The sequence below is a fragment of the Perna viridis genome, chromosome 3 (assembly GCF_037379345.1).
Source record: "Perna viridis isolate PV_CMFRI_1.1 ecotype Kerala chromosome 3, ASM3737934v1, whole genome shotgun sequence".
Classification (NCBI taxonomy): Eukaryota; Metazoa; Mollusca; class Bivalvia; order Mytilida; family Mytilidae; genus Perna; species Perna viridis.
The window spans coordinates 55,916,763-55,937,641 of NC_142447.1; the positions used below are offsets into that span (position 1 = coordinate 55,916,763).

Here is a 20,879-nt window from a genome sequence, read left to right on the forward strand (position 1 = left end):
AAAACACTTAGTAATGTTTGATATATTTAAATATTTTGGTAATATTGTATTACAGATCATTTATATTTTCTATTAGTTCCACCATTTTCATCAGAATTAGAGGAAATGGGTTATTATTTGTTCGTGGGTTGATTGAACTGAACAAGAATAAAGAACCATGAAAAGTCCTAAAGGTTATTTTTCCCTTTTTCTTAGGGTGTAATTCATTGTTACAATTACTTTGAAATCTATCTGGCAAGGTTTAATAATGAAGTTCTTTTTTCAATTTTATTCGTACAAAAGTTTTTACTTTTTCCTATTTAGCTGTATTTGTATATATTTTAAATTGGGTGTTAATACTTTCCTAAACTTATGGAAAGTTCGACCTCGTTATAGGGATCAAACTGCACTAAAATATTTACATTGTATTTTTAAATTGAAGATGTGTACTAAAAATATTAACATTTGTTTAAATATGTTCTATAGATGTAAGACATATGTACTGAATATGATGTAATAAATTCAATTTTAAGATTAGAAGGAAATTCATAAATCCAGGTATAACGACTATACATGGAAAACAAACACACACAAAAAGCTTATACTAATCAAAAAGGTACAAACATGAGCAAATCGCGTGAATCCTCAAAATTGGGAGCATGGACTACATGCAATTGCAGCGTAAGCATGCTTTGCTTTTAATAAAGTTGTGCGAATTTAATCATAGGAAGTAATTGGAATAAAAAATAATGTTTTATTACCAAATTAAAGGACCAAATAAGGCATGTAAAAATATTTAGGACTGATAACTCTAGGTAGGAGGAAAGAATGTAAAACACGATTTCTCTTCCACTGAACTAAAGGAAGGTTAGAAGCAAATACATTTGAGAATCAACATAAATGAATGACTTTTATAAGTTCTATAAGTATGTGAACGGTAAAAAGACCGAAAACAATAGTGTAATCAAAGTACAGAAGTACTGAGTCAATGAAGGCCTTAATAATTTGCTCTGTTCACTTTTCAAATTATAAAAAAGATTGTCTAATATTAAAATAGGGAAAGTAATTTTTAAACCCCCTTTCAGAAGGATAGGTATACACTTTTACCCTTGTCCGTGTCTTCGTTATTATTTTGTTCGATATGTTGCTATAATAGTCAGATTTCGCATTTTTAACGGCTAGATTTCACTTTTTACTGAATTTTTCCCAACTATCCGGACTATCATGCTTTTTTTGCTTTGTTATGACAGCGGTTTTTCTTCCTAATTAATTTTTTTTAAGGGAGAGTTAATCCAAAGTAGGTCTTTCTTGTTTATACTAATGACACGGTTTTGTATAACCTCGTCACAGACAGAAATATTTTCATCCGTGATATTTGAAGTAGACGAATCTATTTGTTCATTTACAAATAGGGAGTCCCAGTCTACTCTAGCGAGACGATCTCTCAGTAGGTTATAATCTGCTTTTTTATATAGATAGATTTTTCTTTTAACAAGTTTTTGAGGTTAGATTTGGGAGATTTAATATTCCAAAAATGGGTAAATGGAAGCGAACTTGATCTAAGAGATGCGGACCTACATCAGTGATGAACAGGTTGATTGGATTGTTTAGCATGATAAGGTCAATAAGGGATGATGAGTGTTCAGTAAAATGGGTAGGTTCAATGATTAACTGCTGAAGGCTAAACATTTGAAGATCTTTAATTTCATAGTTTGGAGAATTAGACAGTTGATTAATAAATAAAATTACCTGTTACAGTAATGTCTTTGCAGTATTCAGGGCCAATTTTAAAGACTCGGAGACTTCTTCCCATATATTATCGTTACTATTTGGTGGAACATAAAATGTACCGTGTAACACGATTTTCTTTTTAAGTCTTATTTCTAACCATAAGCATTCTAATTGACCAACGCAAAGGACGGGACGCCAGATACAGTCGATATTGGATCTTACAGGATCTTACATACACAACAACACCCCTATCCAAACGAACTAGTCTATCTTTGCGGAATAGTTGGTATCCTGTTATCGAAATTTCATTATCAGATACAGTCTGTTTTAATCAGCTTTCCGTAAATGAGAGGCTATTGAAGTCTTTATATTCAATTGATATTTGCTCAAGTTTTGGTTTTATGCTTTGCACGTTCAAGTGAAGAAAAAATACGGAATTCTTCAGAATTTGCGAATAACTTAGGTTTAAGCTGGTGGAGCTTGTATTTAATGGTTCTGTGCTACAACTGGATGTAGACGAGGGCCCAGGATTAGGTTCAACTCCAGCAATTATCAATAAAATGCAAGCAATCATGTAGTAGAAAATTTCAGTTTTTATTAGGATGTCTGGAACAGACTTAATATAACTTGATATATTTTTCCTCTTTGTCTCGGTACTTGCTTTTGTATTTAATTCCCGATTTAGCTCGTGATCAAAAAGGACTATTCTTAAAAGAAGTATCAGCGGGACAGAGGCTAATCCATAAGTGATAAATAAACAAATGGTTTATTTATATACATAAATACACAGAACAGTCAATATCATTAAATATGTGAATACATACAGATTCACATTTATATTTTAACACATTCACTTTCATATGATATTAACAATTTTTCGTAAAAAAAAGAGATATGGTGTCCATTTGTAAAAACCAAGACTGGTAGAATTGATCACATAATGTCTGTTTAACTGCGACCTTAAGCTAGTTAATATTTACTTTAACGTGTTCATTCCATAAGTAACTAAGACCCGTATCATCCAAGATAGATTTAACATGATAGTTATTCCACCAAAATTTGATTGGATTATTTTCAAGCTATTTTAACATAAGCCGAAGCATTGTATTTGACAGTTTTTGTTCTTCTTGCATAGTTCTTTCCCAAAAGCTAACCATGCTGACGTAATCAAATATTTCAAGTGGAATTCTACCCAACTCTTTATAAACCATAAAATTTGGAATCGCTGCTTCTCAGCTTAAGGATATTTTTAGAAAATTTAAGACGCACCTTTTCAATGTTTTGCTTATTTTCAAAACCCCAGACCTCGGAGGAATATAACAGTATTGGTGATATCAAAAGTATCAAATAACTTCAACTGTAAATCTATTGGCAGTGGAATGTTTCTTAGTTTCCTATAGAGAGCAAATAGAGCTTTTTGGGCTTGATCTATTAGACGCTTTCTTGCAATAGTGAAACTGCTGTTGTAACTGAAAACCGTGCCTAGATATGTATACGACTCTACTATTTCTATATTTTTGTTATATATTTGGAATTGAAAATGTCGTTTACACTTTATTTTACTGAAGACAATAACTTTTGTCTTTTCAGTATTAACTTGTAACTTCCATTCTTTACAGTAATTAGCAAACACGTCCAATGCTTTTTGCATAGTTTCCTTTGTTTCTGACATTATAATTGTATCATCTGCATAAAGCATCACAAATATTTTGACATATACATCGAACATTTCTAAGCATGAACTTTCTATCAAATCTAGATTTTGTACTTCATTGTCTTGCAAAAAGATTTCTAGATCATGCAATAAAATTGAGAACAAAAAATGCGACAAGTTTTCTCCTTGTCTTACACCAACTCCACAGTTAAAAATGCAGAGAGTTTACCTTGATGCCTAATACAAGCCTAAATATTCTGATCCATATTGAAAATAACTGAAAATATTTTCCCTGTTACATTGGATTTTTTAACTTTTAGCCACAGACCATCTCTCCAAACTGTGTAAAATGCTTTTTTAAAGTCAACAAATGTGCAAAATAGTTGTACCTTTTGAAAAATATATAGCTAAAAGGGAGTGTAACACAAAAATGTTGTCAACAGTAGAATAACCCTTTCGAAATCCAGTCTATGATTCAGATAAGAGCTCAATCTCATCAGAAGACTTAGTAAGTCTTTCATTCAAAATGGATGAGAAGGTTTCCCTAAGCATGAAGTTAGTGTAATTCCTCTATTATTATTTGGATCTTATAAATAGGTACAATAAGTTCTTGTGACCAAAGTTCTGGTACAATACCTGTATCGAGTACTAAATTAAAAATCCAAGTATACAGGTATTAGCTCCAAAACAGTGTTTTTAAGATAATATTCATTAAGAATATCATCAAGTCCACAGGCTTTGCCATTTTTTAGATTTCTAATATTTTTATTTTTAACTATTTCGTCAACATTGATTGGACCACTAAGTAATTTGTTCAATTCACTTGGTAAGTTGTTGACAAAATTTTCAAAATTTCTTGAACTCTACTTCGGTGTCCATTTTGGTATCAGTCTTGTCTTACATATTCCTGAGCGGTGTACGCAAATGACTATCATTTTTCATCAGAAGTACAGGGTAAATATCAAGCTATGACACAAAAAACTAGTTTTTGAGGAAAAAAAGTATTTTAATGAAAAATAATGCTTCAGAAAAGGTTTTTACTTTATGGACTCAAAATAAAAGTGAAAGTAGAAAAGGACTATTTTTAGTTTGACCAGTCCTGGTGTACCAAAGTTTGTGCCCTTTTTTTCTAAAATGAACCTAAAAATTATTTTTGACATTTCCTTAATTGAAAAACATTGTCAAAAGTTGAAACTCCTTGTCTATTTAAAAAAAAAAAAAACCATGAAAATTTATGGTATACTATAGAAGTCTATGAGGCAAATAATACAAGACTGAGACCTTTTGCTGCGTCTGTCATATTCAGATAAATACCGCCTAGGAACTTGAAATAGCGTTATTTATCTAATAAACTAGATCGTCCCATTCCGGAATCGGACGGCCTGAAACGGAATAACGTGGAATCTCGCGTTATTCCAATTCAGGACGCGTCCCATTCCGGAATGGGGAAATTCCGATTTCGACCGTAACATATTTATATTTTGACCACAAAAAATCCCCGAGCGCTTTTTTTTTACCCGGTCCGTCTAAACACCGCAAAGACCGGTCTTAGTGCACTAAGACCATAAAAGTAGCACTAAGACCCATAAGATGACATTTTTTCGAAGTAAACGTACTATCATTGGAAAGGTAATTAAAAAATGCTTAGAATGTTCTGGATTTAATATAATAATAGTCATTGAATCATTCACTATTTAGTCTTTTGTGCAATTTCACCGGCACGTGCCGACAATCACGCGGGTGCTATTTGATGTCCATTGATCGTTAATTAGGGTCAATGATGCGTACAGTATTGACCGTTCAAGCTTGGATGTGGTGATTTTGTTTATTAGGGATAATCATAGATAAAACATTGGAAAAACTTTGAAGTTAATTATGGAAAATGTTTTTAAAACACACATAAAGCATTTTGAGCAATAAAAGTAAATGTGTATAAATTGCCAAAGTTTTGAAACGATATCTTCACTCTTCACGTTGACTTACTCCCAAACAGAGTGGGGAAACGCTCTCGGATCCACGCTAGTAGGACATACTCTGAGTTCTTCGGTCGGGTATCCCGAAGGCTGGGCTCCGCTACCTCCAACTACTAACAGACATTTACTAACAGAATCCCCGTAAGGGGCGGTCGTGCGAGATCCGTAAGGATAGTCAAGACCGTAAAAAACCCTAATCATCAACGATATCTTAATTCATTTACAAAGTTTGATTTACAAGCATCATAGTTTCGTTAGTTCTACTTCGAAAACTGCCATGTGGAAACCTTGGTTTTCATTTAGTTACGAAAGCTGCTTGTCGAGACTACATGAGGTAATTATTCACAGCAATAGTATCTTTTGGTCATTTTCATTTTCAGTTTTCACCTCGTTTGAAAATAGATTTATTTTTTTCATTTTTACAGTAAGAAATAATAATTATTTCTTCATTGGGAGAGTTCGTTTCTCTCGTATCATACATTCCTATCACATGTAAAGGCACGTCTACAAGAGGCTATCAACTGTATAGACTTGAGAATAGGCAGTGACGACGAAAAGGGTCTGACATACGTGATAGACAGGGTCTTTCCAGGAGCAACCCGATTACTATGCACAAAACATTTAAAAGACAATGTTGCTGATCATCTAAAGAACAACGTTGGTACAAAAGATACAGAAAGGACCGACATAAATAAAATATTCAGTCCATGTGGTATAGCCAAAGCAGACGACACCAATGATTGGATTATGTAAACAAGCCACTTGCAAACTTGACTGAAGACCGCGTTTGGACCAACAACAATTGTGAATCCATCAATCACGTTTTCAAACGGGCATTGGACTAGAAGCACAACCGATTCCATCACTTGTAAAGTCATTACATGACATGTTAGAGTCCATTTAGCAGACCTGAAAAGAACCCCGTTTGGTACAGGAAATTATGAACTATTTGGTTATTTTAAAAGATATGCCGTTACACATCAAATCTGGTTCTCAAAAACTGCCGAAGAGAAAGAAACTGTACCAAAGACTTTTTTTTGGACAAAAAGAATTATGCTAATGCTGCTCGATCCAAATGTGGAAAACTGGAAATGCCAACATACCAGAGACTTGCTAAAAAAACAAATCAACGTAAAAGACCTCGTACAAATAGAACACAGAAAAGATTTTGAAGTTGTACCATAAATGTTACATCCTCCCAAGTCAGGGCTTTGAATCCACCCTCGCTCCCTCAAACCCTTGACATCACCCATTCATACTTAGCGGATATCGTCCAGCCAATTCCGATTGGTTGCTTCTCCGGATGCGAAGCACCAATGAAAATCGATTTAACATAAAATGTCTGTGGAAAGGTAAACTATAATCCGAGGTAATGGACGATCCGATGCAGTAACTGAAAGTTGCACGATGTCACAAATGATGCAATATGAGCAAAAATGATAGCTGTAGATTCTGTTTAGAGTCTTTACTGAAAAAAATGACGTTATGTGTAGCCATTTTGTAAGTTATATCGAAGAGTTTCTATTACGAGTGATTTGATTGGATTTTGGATCCGGGTTAAATTTCAGTAACTCACTAGATGGCGCTGGACGATACCCGCTAAATATGAATGAGTAATGTCAGGGGTTTGAGGATGCAAGGATGGACTCAAAACCCTCACTTGGGAGGATGTAAATGTTATTAATGTAATAAATATTGTTTCACTATTAAAAACTATACGACTTAATACTGTTTCTTTATACATTTCTTGTATAGGTTTTTTTTTCAAAATCGGCATTACGATTATTCAAAAAAAAAAAAAAAACCACAACAAAAATTGCAAAGTCTAAAACAAAAAGTGCATAAACAAATAATCGAAAAAGAACATTATTTCAACTCAATTAAAAAAAAGATTGATTTATCTATTTTATATAATTACTTTAATGTAATATGTAAAGGAAATTTCAGCATAAAAGACTACAAATGATTTTTATACTAAATTTGGTGTATTTGATGTATTTTTAAATAACCTTATGCTTTCTTATGGTAGTAAGAAAAAATGCTGTCTTATGGGTCACAGTGCTACTTTTATTGTCTTAGTGCACTATACCCGTGCAGGTCCGGGTGTTAAAAGAATAGGCCTGCAGCAGCGCTAAGCTTGTCGTAAAAGGCGACTAAATAGTGCTCATCGTTTCATGTTCATTTTGTCATCAATTTCATGTTCATTGTCTGAATATAGCTGAAATATTGCTGTTCGGACGTTAAACACCAACAAACAAACAAACAAACAAACAAACTTAGTGCACTAAGACCGGTCTTTGCGGTGTTAAGACGTACCCGATTGGCGTAGAGCATGTAGGTTTGAGATAACGAGTACAGAGTACATAGCTTTATCGAAAAATATAGGTTTGACATTATTTTCTTTTTATCTTATGTCAGATTAGCGTTTCCTTATCGAATAGAGTGGTCATACTAAAAAGGGTCCGGGCCCATCAGAATAGGGTAAAAAGGGGTACGATAAAGCTATGTACTCTGTACTCGTTATCTCAAACCTACACGCTCTACGCCTATCTAGACAGCGATGTGTGAAAACACAGGGAACTTAAATACGTATTTATTGGTCAGTCGGTTCAGGAACAAGATGACTCGTTCTGGAGACAAGTCGGTCTAACTTTATAAAGTACTATACCAAGTCTTCGTTTACCAGAACACAAGAAACTTGCTCTTTCCAGACACAATGCCCCACAAATCGGGGCAGTGTATAGTGCAACAACCCATAAAAAACATCCTAGATTTACATGTTTCCAGTGACAAAACATGTAAAAAAAATGACGACTATATATATTTTTCGTATATCAAATAAACATTTAAAGCGTGCTAAGATTTTTCTGCTTAAAAAAAACCGGACCGACGAAGCAAGCGATAATAAATATTTTAGTTCAGCACTCCGAATATAGATGTAACACCCAGTTTGATTGGTCAAAGTGTTATAAATGAATTAATTGCGTTATCTAGTAGTAAACTTATAAAAAAAAAATAATAATTTATTTAAAAAAGAGCAATTTACACAAGTTTGATTGATCAGGCGCGTAGCTGCCGTTAGGCAAAAAAGCTTTTGCCTGCACTTAATTTTGCCAATTTTTTTTTTTTTTTTTTGACAAAATACATCCAGGAAAGGCATAAATGATGCTCTAAAACGCTATCTCCGCGGAGCTTCGGGGAGGGGGGGGGGGGCTTCGCTCCCTGGACCTGCTCAACTACGCGTCTGTTGATTATGTATTACATTTCTTGTTTTGTAAATGCTAAAGCTGTTTATGCTGACGCAATAAAGTTTCTTCTTCTTAAGAAGTTGCCTCAGAATTATCTTCAGAGAAATAAATTGTATCAATAAACTGCATGACATTTTTATTTCGTCAAAAAACTTAAAGATCGTATTAAGATAATACATTCGAATTATTGATAGCTGGATTCTCTCGAATGTACTTTTAAAAAAATCCACAATGTTCAGCATAATTTATGTATAAAAAGAAGGGATATTAAATAAAAGGTACAGTTTATTTCCCGCTCATTTCATATTGGAATTTTCTAAATTTTTCATGTACGTTTAAAGAATGTGACTTTTGTAAAAACATTATTAGTTTGTTTGTTTGTTTGTTTGTTTGTTTGTTTGTTGTTTTTTTTTTTTTTTTTTTTTTAATGAATGTTGTTATTTGTGGTTTCTAGCATAGAACTGTAATTAAATTTAATTACAACTCAATGTCTCTAGTACGTAATGATAATTAATCATTAATCATGTAGGTAATTTGATTATAGAGCCTTATAATTGTCATACCACTTGCAATTTCCTGTTTATTTAATTATAATCAAATCATATAATTATCTACTAAAATCGTCATGTAAAAATTGGAAGACCAGCTTCCTTTAAATTATATGGAGCTGTTGCCCAATGCAAAATTGTCTTTTTAGTTGATGACATTTGTTATACTTTCAGTGACGAAATTATGTCTTTTTATCGAATTTACGGCGGTTAAGGATGTATTAATAATGATCTGATACAACATTCAAATACAAAAAGAACCAAGTCTTATTAATTTCAGCATTATATACCTGTCCATTGCTACATCTTTCTGTAGGTATTTTTGTGATGCAAATCAGAGATTTGCAGTTTGTATGTCATCGGCACTCAAGTTATGTTATTCTTGTGATTTCTTTCACTTCGAACGTCTATATTTAGGGCAAAACGATATTTTTTTTCTCTAATAAAACTATTTTACGACAAAAGAAGCATATGTTGATAAAAAATGCAACTTTTTTTTAACAAATTAAAATACTTCATTGATTCTAGAATATATATATAATCAAGTCTAAACTACACCCCAACTCTAGAATCGATTCCAGGTTCGCTCCCTCAGCGGGATTCGAACCCCTTCTCTTCTCTGACATCTATGGCAACAACGCCTGCAGTACGTCCAACGCCGTAGACCACTCGGCCAACTTGGCTATATAGTATAGCTTTCGTTAACCGAGTGATACTTCCTCGTAAGTAAATGTAGAGTGCGAACATGATGTGACTGAATAGGACAACCTCTGATTGTATCGAATAAGACAATAGAGGATCTGTAACAGTATACAAATACAGCCACACCAAGTATATGATTCATATAGGAAGTCTAATGGGGTGAGGCAATTCTACCATCTTACTTGCTAGTACATTATTATGTAGATACATTGTACATAGCATGCACGGCGAGCATAAACATAGTATGTTAATACAAGGATGCATACATATATATAATTAAGTCCAAACTACACCCCAACTCTAGAATCAATGCGAGGTTGCAAATTTGCGATGCAAAGTTGGTCGCTCCCTAAGCAGGATATAAATATATATACACACACTGTTAAATGTATTTAAAGACACACGAATGAATGTATAAAGGCCAGAAACCATAATTCCACTTCCTATAGGCTTCTATGCAAATTTCACAATATTCAATGGCTTCTCTGGACTTTACCTTAACTTTAACCTGCAGAGGACTATATATCAGCATGATTCTACATATGTCAGCTCACAATCCTCAGAATGGCATGTGGGGTTAGCAGACTTGCAATGCAGTACTGGTCACCGGAAGTGAAGTGTCTATAAATAGCATGGGAAATCCCAATGTTTTCCCAAGATAGGGGTATATTTAGAAATCATTATGAGATTAGGCTTCACATCACAAGAAGCAAAATGCACCTATAAAATGTACAGAAATGTTTTTCCTTTCAGAAACTGTTTAAATTTTTTAAATAAGATGAGAACTTTTTTCACAGCACTAGGAGGCACAGGTGTAATTTCTGCGTAGGACTATTTTTGCGTACGTTCCAATTGCTCATTGGCTGAATTGGTGGTCTGTAACCTAAAGTCACATCTTTCCTCTCCTACCGGAGTGGTGCTCTCGTTTGTCCAACATAATTTTCCCCGCAACCTCTGCAAGTTACAATGTACAAAAGATTTCCTGAGGTACAAGTAAAGCTGCTCTTTATTTTAAATATATTTCCAGAACTAAATGTAAAAGATTTAATTTCTTGATTGATTGCGTATTGACAACCATGGCCGAAACGACTATGGTCGAAATGGACAATGGCCGAAAAGTACTATGGCCGAAACGTTCTATGGCCGAGATATCAAGAAAGCTTGGTTAACAGGTTGCTAACTCGTGATCATATATAGCGGAATTTAATAATCGATCACAGGTGATATTGAGAGTTAGTCTGTTAATCCATAGATAACGGTGTTATCCTTCAGATGACGGGGTTTTGGTTAATTTCGCGTGGCATATTTACAACTAAAAAATAAAATCAGTAACTCGAAAGTTTTAGTAAGCATTAACTTATTATTATTATCATGTAAATTTTTCTAATTAGGCAAGTCTAAGTTGAACCACTTATAATAGGTCAGTCATCTGGTATGCTACAATTCTGTATCCTTTTCATGCACATACCCCACAATCTATTAACTTTGAAAGTCAATGATACTGTCACAGTTCCATATACCAATAAACAGTACTGGAGGAATCTGTCCACTTTGGTGATGTTAAATGGTTGCATTCATATTATAAATTGCTCATGATTGAAGAAATTAGTAACAATGTCCTCATCTACTAAGTTTTGACTTGGTGGAAGTATTCACTGGCAAAATGTCTTCAAGAAACAGGATGTAGATACTGGTTCATGGTTACCATGGACTCGACTGGAAGCCTCAAATGTGCAGAAAAATGGATTTTTTAAAAAATTTTCACTAAAAATTAGCTTTAATTTTTTTAAATGGTATTAAAGGGAAGGGTTAGACACCAGCTAAATCTGTAAAAGATAGCTATTGGCCACATTTCTAGGCTATTTGACAAAGCTGTAAGGGCTTCAGACAGATTTTGGTGTGGAAGGAGCCCCCATACCGAAGCGGCACATCCTTCCTATAGGATCCCATGTAGGATTTCTTTTTGGTCACCATCTGAGCTGGAAAATGGTCAATTTATTTGGCTGTAAGCCTTTTAAGTAAAATTTCCCCAAAAAGTACAGTGAAATATTTGGCTTAACCTCTCTACAAGCCTTAAGAGGGTAGTTTTAAAAGAAGGGGTGTCAAAAGTTGTCAATCCATTTTCATGAAGTAAAGAATTAAAGGAACAATGTTACTGTTTTTAAATTTATTGTATTGTACATTGTTATATTTTGTTCACATATTATAAAAGACTGATGTGTCACCATATCCAATCTCTTTACAAGATAAGAAGTCAAGTTATTTTATTCAAGTTTATATAGATGAAAGATAAAATCTCTCTCTATTTACAGTCTAAAATAAATGAGACATTTGGGGAAACTCTTGTGAAGATGTCAACAAGAACACAAACCTGTTTTATTAAAAATATTTCAATTTTTACCAAAATTTTGGGAATGCAGCTGTCTTCATTAAGAACAAAACTCATAGGAATATTGAATTATGGTATTTTTCATGACTACCAATAATTTTTTGAAATGACAAAAAATACAGTGGTATAATATAATGGCATCATCCTCATTGTGGTTCAGTAATGCTTGGATTTTCTTCAGTTGATTCAGAATTTTGGGAATAGATGGGGCCAAATAGCATTTCAATAACATTTTAGAATTACATGACTGATATCTGGACATTATAACAAGTTCTACCATTGTTATCTGAATCACATGAGTGAAAGCAGTGAAATTATTTTTTTCTTGATTAATGGGAATAATTTAGAATGCTGAAAAAAAAATGAAATTAAGTAGTTTTAAGATTATAGAGTCTTGATAAGCATTGAAATTTGAGTTTAATTTGTAACTCCATGTGATTAGTAGTAATTTAAAATGTGTCTATGGATATCATACAACATAGCTGGGTAACATTGATGATCCATTAGATGCCCTATTTTTGCAGAATGTACCAAGAGTGGCATTTTCCATTCCACACACAGTAAAAAAAATATCCTTACATAATTGTTCTATTGGTACAGGAAGTGAAGAGCACTAATTGTAACAAAGTAAAATTGCCTTGAAAAATTCAAATTGAGTTTTTTTTTTTTTTTTTTTTTTTTTTTTTTTTTTTTTATGCAGTTGCAAATTAATTGTGCAACAGGTTTAAAAATTTGTGGAAAAGCAGGAATGTAACCAAAATATTGTAAATGTGTGGTCAGTGGGATACAGTTTAACTACTGATCTACAGATTAGTAGTAAAGATTAACATTCAGCATGTTCTGTTTATACACATAAGAGAAAGCAGTTCTGTATAATATGGGAAGTGCAAATTTATGTTTTAAGTTTTATTTTACATGATTTAATCTTTGAAATTCTGTTCATGCTACATCTTTCACAAGGATCAAAAACATCCAGTGTAGTAAATGTCGAAGGACTCCAAAGGTGGATAATCCAACTTTAGGATTTACATGTTAAAACCTCATAAACCCAACTCCTCCTAAACTGCTGAAGAGCATTTAATGAAATATTGAAGGAAGGTTGGGCATCACATGTAGGTGTGTAAGAAGGAATATAGTTACTGTTCGAGGACTTCAAAGGGAGATAATTGAACTTACAGGTTATATATATTAACTTTATTTGAAGCAGGGGGTATTTTATTTGTGAGCTTGCTCACAGTATTTCTAGTTTAGCCTTGTTAAAACAACAGGTCTACTTCCATAGTGTCAGTATAACAAAATATGAATAAAATGACAAAACAAGCAAAATTGATCAAGCAAGCTTATATACTTGTTATTCTAGAAATAAAAAGGGTTCATACCTCATAAAACAAGGAAAGAATTTATTACAGTGCAAGATGATGCATCTGTTGGAACTTTTGAATGTTAATTTGTTGTTTACATTTTTTATGTATTTGAGATTTTTTCTTGATTTAAATTCTACACCCTATAATATACAGTCTTTCTTCTCATTTGAAGTTTTATGTATATATTGTCATTATAGTTTTTAAGGTAATTTAAATTTCTCTTTTGAATATGGTTGTTGCTATGACAGGTATATCATATCCTCATCATATTGCCAGATACTGTGACTTTTACATTGCTGCACAGGGAAAAACATTACATTTTATTTAATTTTAAAATTGTATTTTTCAGAAAAAGGATAAAATCAAAATGGAATTCACACATGAAGAATTGTATAGATTTTATAATCAGGTGAGTGTCTAGGGCATCATGTGTTGACAATTAAAAATCTTCTCCTCTGAAACTACTGAGCAGAGCTTGTTGATATTTTGTATGATTATTTCTTTGGGTATCCTGAACAAAATCTGTGAATTTATATTTGATCCATCAAAAAAAATTACGACATTTTTTTTAATAAAATATAGGAGTAAAGCTACTTATTTCAAGGAATATAAAAAAAACAATGAGAAATAGAGAAAAATGAAGATGACTTTCCTCTCTGACTTGTAGAAATCTTCAAGTCTCCATGATCAGTTATAAACAAAGAATCTTTCAATTGATGAAGTGGTCCTTATAAAAGTCTCCATTGGTTCAGAGTTGCAGGATGATTCCTTTTTTGAATCATTGCCTTTGAAATGCCAAAAAATATGAAGTTTTTTTTGCAGTTTCTAGCCAATATTTTGGAAACCACGATAGAAAAAAAGGAACCTTTGAATTGATTCTGTTATTCTTTTGGTCAGCCTTTCAAAAGATTGGGTCTTGGTAAGAAAAGACTCCTATATGGAGTTGTGGCCCTTGAAAAGATTTTTCTGTTCTTGGCTTGTAGCAGATGGGGATAAGGTTTCAATTGCAGGAATATTGATTTAAGCACTGATCATTTTTATCCTGAGGGGCCTGGGATTTGATGTCTGTAGGATGTGCAATATAGGTCTAGGGGTGTGAAATAGGGTATGCAATGTAGGTCTAGAGATGTGATATAGGGTATGCAATATAGGTCTAGGTGTGTGATATATGGTATGCCATATAGGTCTAGGGGCGTGATATATGGTATGCCATATATATATGTAGGTCTAGGGGAGTGATATACAGTATATGATGTGCATATTATGTATGACTAAGGGTGTGATATAGTCCAGCAGTGTGATATAGGGTATGTAATATACATGTAGGTCTAAGGGTGTGGTATAGTCCAGAGGTGTGATATAGGGTATGTGATATACATGTAGGTCTAAGGGTGTGATATACAGTATGTCATATAGGTCTAGGGGTGTGATATACATTTGTGCTGTATGCAATATAGGTCTAGGGGTACACGAAATAGGTCTAGGCTTGTGATTTAGGGTATGCAATATAAGTCTAGGGGTGTGATATTGGGTATTTAAATCACAGGTCAGCTACAGTGATAATGATTGAAAATTTGAGAATGGAGCAATTTCTAATACAATAAAAATGTAATCAAATCGTTTTTAACGTATTTAGGAAAATTTTCAGCACTAATGTCATAAGCCGGCACTCTTTACTCTCTAAAAGTTTGTTTGGGTACATATAAATACCTAATTTTTACTAGATATCCCTCTTTTTGATAGATCAAGATCAACTACTGAATGTGACAAATATGCCATATGGCTTCATTTCATCCCAATCAAATTCAGATTAGATTTTAATTGCTCCCCCTTTTTTCTTTGTCGCATGACTTCATGTGACATAGAAGAAAGGGGGAGCAATGAAGATCTAATTTTAATTACATTGCCTTTCATTCTTACCTTTGAAACAGACATTGTTTATGTTTCTGCTTTCGAAATCATATTAATTTAACAATTCCATGACTCAAATGTTTATTTTCTAGTTTAAATACGTCATATTGTTTGCTACATGTACATTTGTATGTTTATTCATGTACATGTACACATTGCTTGCATTTTAAATTCCTGGGATCAAATCACACACATGATATATATAGAATTTACATGTATTTAACAGTACAATGTGTATAAAATATGGAACAACTTGAAAAACCCTTAGCATAAGCAAAAGTATTTTTTTTATCAAAATTGTTCACAAAAATACCTGTAATTTACAAACACTAGAACACTTTCTCAAACCTTCAGGACCCATCTAGCAGAGGTGGATCCATACACTTTGAAAATCAGTGGTGGCAGCTTGGAGTCCCTCAGAAAAGGGGGTGCTAGGACATTATTTGCCATTTTTGTCAATTTTACACATGAAAATTATAATTTTCCCATAAAAAGAAGAGAGGCCAACCCCCCCCCCACCCCGGACCTCAATAAAACACGTTTTTGGGTGGTATAATTACTCACTGTGTTATTTAAACACACTTGCAAATAAGTTTTTTTTTAGTATACCAGCACTTTCTAGATACCTAACGAAAGTCTGTAATAATCTATATGGCTTCAGTACTTTCTTCTTCTTATCGTCCATACAGTTGCTCTGTAATGGGGGTTGCTTTATCCCATATCTTCTTTCTCTGTTCCTGGTGTAACTTGCACGTCTGCAGAAAGTGTTCTGTATTCTGCTCTGCTTCTCCACAGGGACACATAGGCAATGGTATGACCTTCAAAACTCTACAGATGTGGGGTGAGTCTGTTGTGTCCTGACCTGAGCCTGAAGATTGTAGTTTGCGCAAATCTTTTTAGTTGATGCTAGCTATCTTGCTTCTGAGGGGTATTGTGCAGAGACTTGATGATGGTCTTCATCTCTGTGTAGCAGACAGGATTTTCATTTTGCTGTTGTTGAGCGCTTTCGTTTGCTAGCTTATCTGCTTTTTCATTTCCATTGATTCCACAATGTGAAGGTATCCACTGTGTGGCAGTTTTAAGGCTCTTGGTGGAATAAATAGCTCTTACAAGTTGTGGTAGTTTGTTGTTGGTCAGTGCTTGTATTACGGAGAGGGCATCTGTTAGGAATAGTACTTGCATATTTTCTGCGGTTTCCTTAATGTAATTTGCCGCATGGATGAGTGCTTCCTTTTCGGCCTTGTAGTTGGAGCAATGTAATCCTGTTGGTATTGCCATTGACTGTTGTACTCTATTTGGGTATTCTATGTAGATACCGGACACTCCTTTTGTTGTCGCATTTGTGGCTGAACCGTCTGTAAACTCTTGCCCACAATTCAAGTAATGGATACTCTTCTTCCAGCATGCTCATTGTTACGATTTTTCTGACGATGTTTTATTGTTCATCTTTGACACTGAGTAACGGAACTGTTGTCTGAATGGTTACATTGTCCTCCTTCTCTGCACATATATTGTCATTCATTTTAAAATCTATAGGTTTGACATGCTTAGGTAGATGTTCTTGGTGTTTTCTTTGCAGTGCTCTTGTTCCTAGAGTGAAGCTGGATCTTTTGAGTCTCCCTGAGGATAGTTGTTTCAGTCTCTCATTCATTGGGTGGTTTGGTAAGCGTTGATATTTGGTGGTCTGTATCATAGCTTTACATTCTCTTCTCTTACTTAATGGTTGTATGTTTGTAATTTCCTCCATACTAGCAATAGGTGTTGATTTCATGGCTCCTGTGATGATGCGGAGTGCCTGATTCTGGACTTTAATTAGAGTCTGATGGTGAGTCTTAGCTGCTGCCATCCAAGCACTAGACCCATATTCTAGATGTGGGCGTAGATTTCCTTCGTAGACAGATTTCAAAACTTTCTCATTAGCACCCCAGTTTTTACCAGCAAGTTTTCTCATGATGTTTAGTTTTCGTCTGGCTTTGGCTTCTGCTGTCATTATATGCAGTTTCCATGTATGTCTTTTATCGAAGGTTACGCCAAGGTATGTTTGCTGATCTTCCATTGTGATATGGATGTCATCCACGGTCAGTTTGACAGATTGGGTTTTAGGTGAGAGTGTAAGAGGGTTGCTGTTGTTTTCTCTCTATTGTTGGTAACACACCACTCATTTGCCGATTTGACTACCATATCTAATGCTGTTTGTATCTTGCCCTTCTATTGTACAGATATGAGTTGGTCCATTTGTACATTCTTCCACTTACTCCAAATCTAAGAAGTTTCACAAGAAGGCCATCTTTCCAAACTTTGTCAAATGCTCTCTGAAGATCTACAAAGACATCTGGCGTTACTTCCTTTGATTGAAATGCACCCTCGACTACTTGAGATAGATGTGTTGTCTGATCTTCTGTGCTCTTGTACTGTCTAAAACCAGCTCCGATTCCAAGTATTTCTGTAGGCCTTGTTGATTATACGCTTCATTAATTTGCAGCAACTGCTTGTTAGGCTAATTGGGCGGTAACTTGAGGCTTTCGACTTGTTCTTTCCCCTCTTCAGTATTGGCATCATTATGGCTTCTTTCCAACATTGAGGGACCTGACCTTGTCTCCAGCTCAAGTTGAGAATCTCTAGCAAAGTTGTTAATGCTAAGGTGCCAAGGTGTTGAAGCATTTCATTGGTGATGTTATCTGGTGATGGTGGTATATCAGTGTTGCTTTCTTTCTCATAGCCTTTAGCAAATTCATTTGCTGCCGCTTTTTCTATGGCTGTTACTTCTTCAACTTCTAGCGTGATCTTTTCACCTTTGCTTTTCTCATCATTCAGTGCTTTTGTCAAGTTCCAAAGTTTTTTGTATCTTTTTTCATATCCATAGATGATGTTTTCTTTCTCCACCCTTTCCTTTAGCATTCAGTCTTTGTTCTTAGATGTTTGGCCTTGCACTTTTGGAGTTTGATGTTATTTTCCTGACTGGGATTTAGTTCTGCATCACCCCTTGCCTTTGTGAGTGCCTCGTGTGTTGCCTGTATCTCACTGGACCAGTATGGCTTGTAGTCCTTTCTTACACTTCTTGGTATTCTTGTACGAAAAATAAAGCATCACATATTGATCAGTGGCGGAGCGATCTACTAACGTAAATTTGCAAGGTGGAAAAGGGGGAGGGTAAAGAGAACAGACCGCGGAATATTTAGGCAGTTCCATGTGGCAATATCCACTTCCGGTTGAATCCCACTTGCCGACGATCTCTGAGTCAACTTCAGGCTATAAATAGCCTTCCTTGACAAAAATTGGGGGACAAAAGGTTTTATCATTAGAATTGATAAAAAAGCTTACTGTTGATCCTATTTTATAATTCAGACATTAATGTGTTTTTTCAGGTTTTTGATCCTTCAGCATCAAAATACCTTATGTCACCAGTTTATGTCAGGAACTTCCCTACTGTTTCTGAATGAATACACAGAATATAGTCCATATATAATTCCTAATATATTAATTAAAATCTCTTTCAATATCAATAAATATGTTTCAGGCAATTATTCTGCTTAATATTATAATATCATTGTTGCAAATAAAATTAAGATCTAGACTTTAAAACGAATGAAGATATGAGGGACTTTTTTCAAATTTTGGCCTAGACAGATCTTAAGTTGTAAATTGGCTTTTAGGAAATTTATTTTAAGTAGAACTTATTTAACATATCTCTTATAGTTTTAAGGGGTCAAAGGGGCCACACACTCCAAAAACGACTGTTTAATTTTTGGTCTGATTTAGAAAGTGGCAAATATTCCTTATTTTGTTAAACCAGTTGTGTGTGTCCATAATGAACTGTAAGTTCCTATGCTCAATTGTGTCAAATAGTAATATTGTGTCTACATTTACTCGAACTATTCAGTGTTCAACGACTGCAGTCTTATCATGCTGTGTTGCATGATGCTCTTTATTAATTTTTTACCAAGTTATGCTTGTGTAACCAACTTGAGGTTCATGAAGCATTAACTGCCCCAAAGTCCATAATATTTGCATTTCTTGGTTTAAAAATTAAAGCAACTCAGATAAAATAGTTTGCACCGGTTATATTCAGAAATTTTTTGTCTTTAAAGTCAAACATACTAGAATAAAAATTGATTTGTTAAATGGACATTGTGTCATGGTATAAAAATATGACTTAACTTTGAGATACTGTATTTATAAAATATTAACATGTTTTTATAAGACAGCATTTTGCTTGACTGCATTACTTATCCATTTTAACAGGGATTTTTTTTGTATCATGCATGACTTGTGCTTTACTATGTTAATATTGATTGACTGCCCTGTATAAAAGTAAATATATTTAAAAGTGTGATGTTTTTGTTATCTATTTTCAGTTGGAAACAATACAGAAGCAAATAGATGGTTTGAGTTGATGAAACACACTTGTGTCATTTAGTATGTAAAGAACAATTGTAGAAATATGACACATTTATCGGATGTATTCTTGTAAACATGAATTATGATTAAAGTTGACTTTTGTGATGCTATTATATAATTGAAAACAAATAACAGAATTTATATATATATTTTGAACATTAACTTTTTGAATTGTAGTACTTTTTTTGTATTTAAAAAGTGGGGTTTCTGTTTTTTGTGCTCTAACTAAAATCAAAGACTGAAGTCTTCAAAGTCGCTAATCGTCATATATTCACTGCCACTCATTTTGACATATGAATTACTCGGTGGGTGTTTCTAGAAAAGCAGAGGACACTTACACTACCGGTGCACCTAGTCCATGCTCCCAGTTTTAATTGCGTCTGAGTTGCTCATTTACTTTTGTTCCTTTGTATGTATGATTTTAGTTAGTTCATGTTCTTTATTGTGTATGTCTATTTTCCATGTCTGGTCTTTGTTCCTGGATAACATTCTTTTGGTTACCGCTATAACCTTGGTCCCCTTGATTATTCTTAAACATCCGAAATGGTACAAATGCGATATGCTCTAAAATGGGGTGACTTCCGCTAAAATCTTGCTTCCCTTGATATTACTGGGTACTCTTTCGTAAGGCACCGACCATTTTTATATTGGGGGGGGGGGGGCTGATATATTTTTGAAAAAAAGATATTACTTGCACTTTGAAGAAAAAAAAAATTTTCTCTAGCAAGAAAAAAATATATGAAGTTCCACAATGGTGAAAAAAATTATGTTGTATTCTGTTTATCATAAAAAAGGTTTAGGTAAAAAAAAAGAAAAGGAAAGGAGAGGAGAGGAATCTCATGTACATATAGTGAATGTACCATAAACTGCCATTCAACATGTTAAATTATGTATGAAGAAGTATGTAACAAATGTCTTTAATATTAACATTTTACGGTTAATAGTCGAAAAATTCGTGTTATAATAAGCAACTAAATGGATA

General features: G+C 33.9%; 1 protein-coding gene across 1 annotated transcript in view; it reads left to right on the forward strand.

Moving 5' to 3' along the window:
* LOC148622990 (COMM domain-containing protein 10-like) overlaps nt 1–19,999 on the forward strand; it is a 38,284-nt gene extending 18,285 nt beyond the window's left edge. Inside the window, exons 7-8 of the mRNA XM_088573410.1 lie at nt 13,938–13,997; nt 19,855–19,999. Of these exons, the coding sequence (XP_088429536.1) occupies nt 13,938–13,997; nt 19,855–19,893 (99 nt within the window). The 3' untranslated portion in view covers nt 19,894–19,999. The remainder of the gene's footprint in view (nt 1–13,937; nt 13,998–19,854) is intronic.
* The last annotated feature ends 880 nt before the right edge of the window (nt 20,000–20,879 follow it).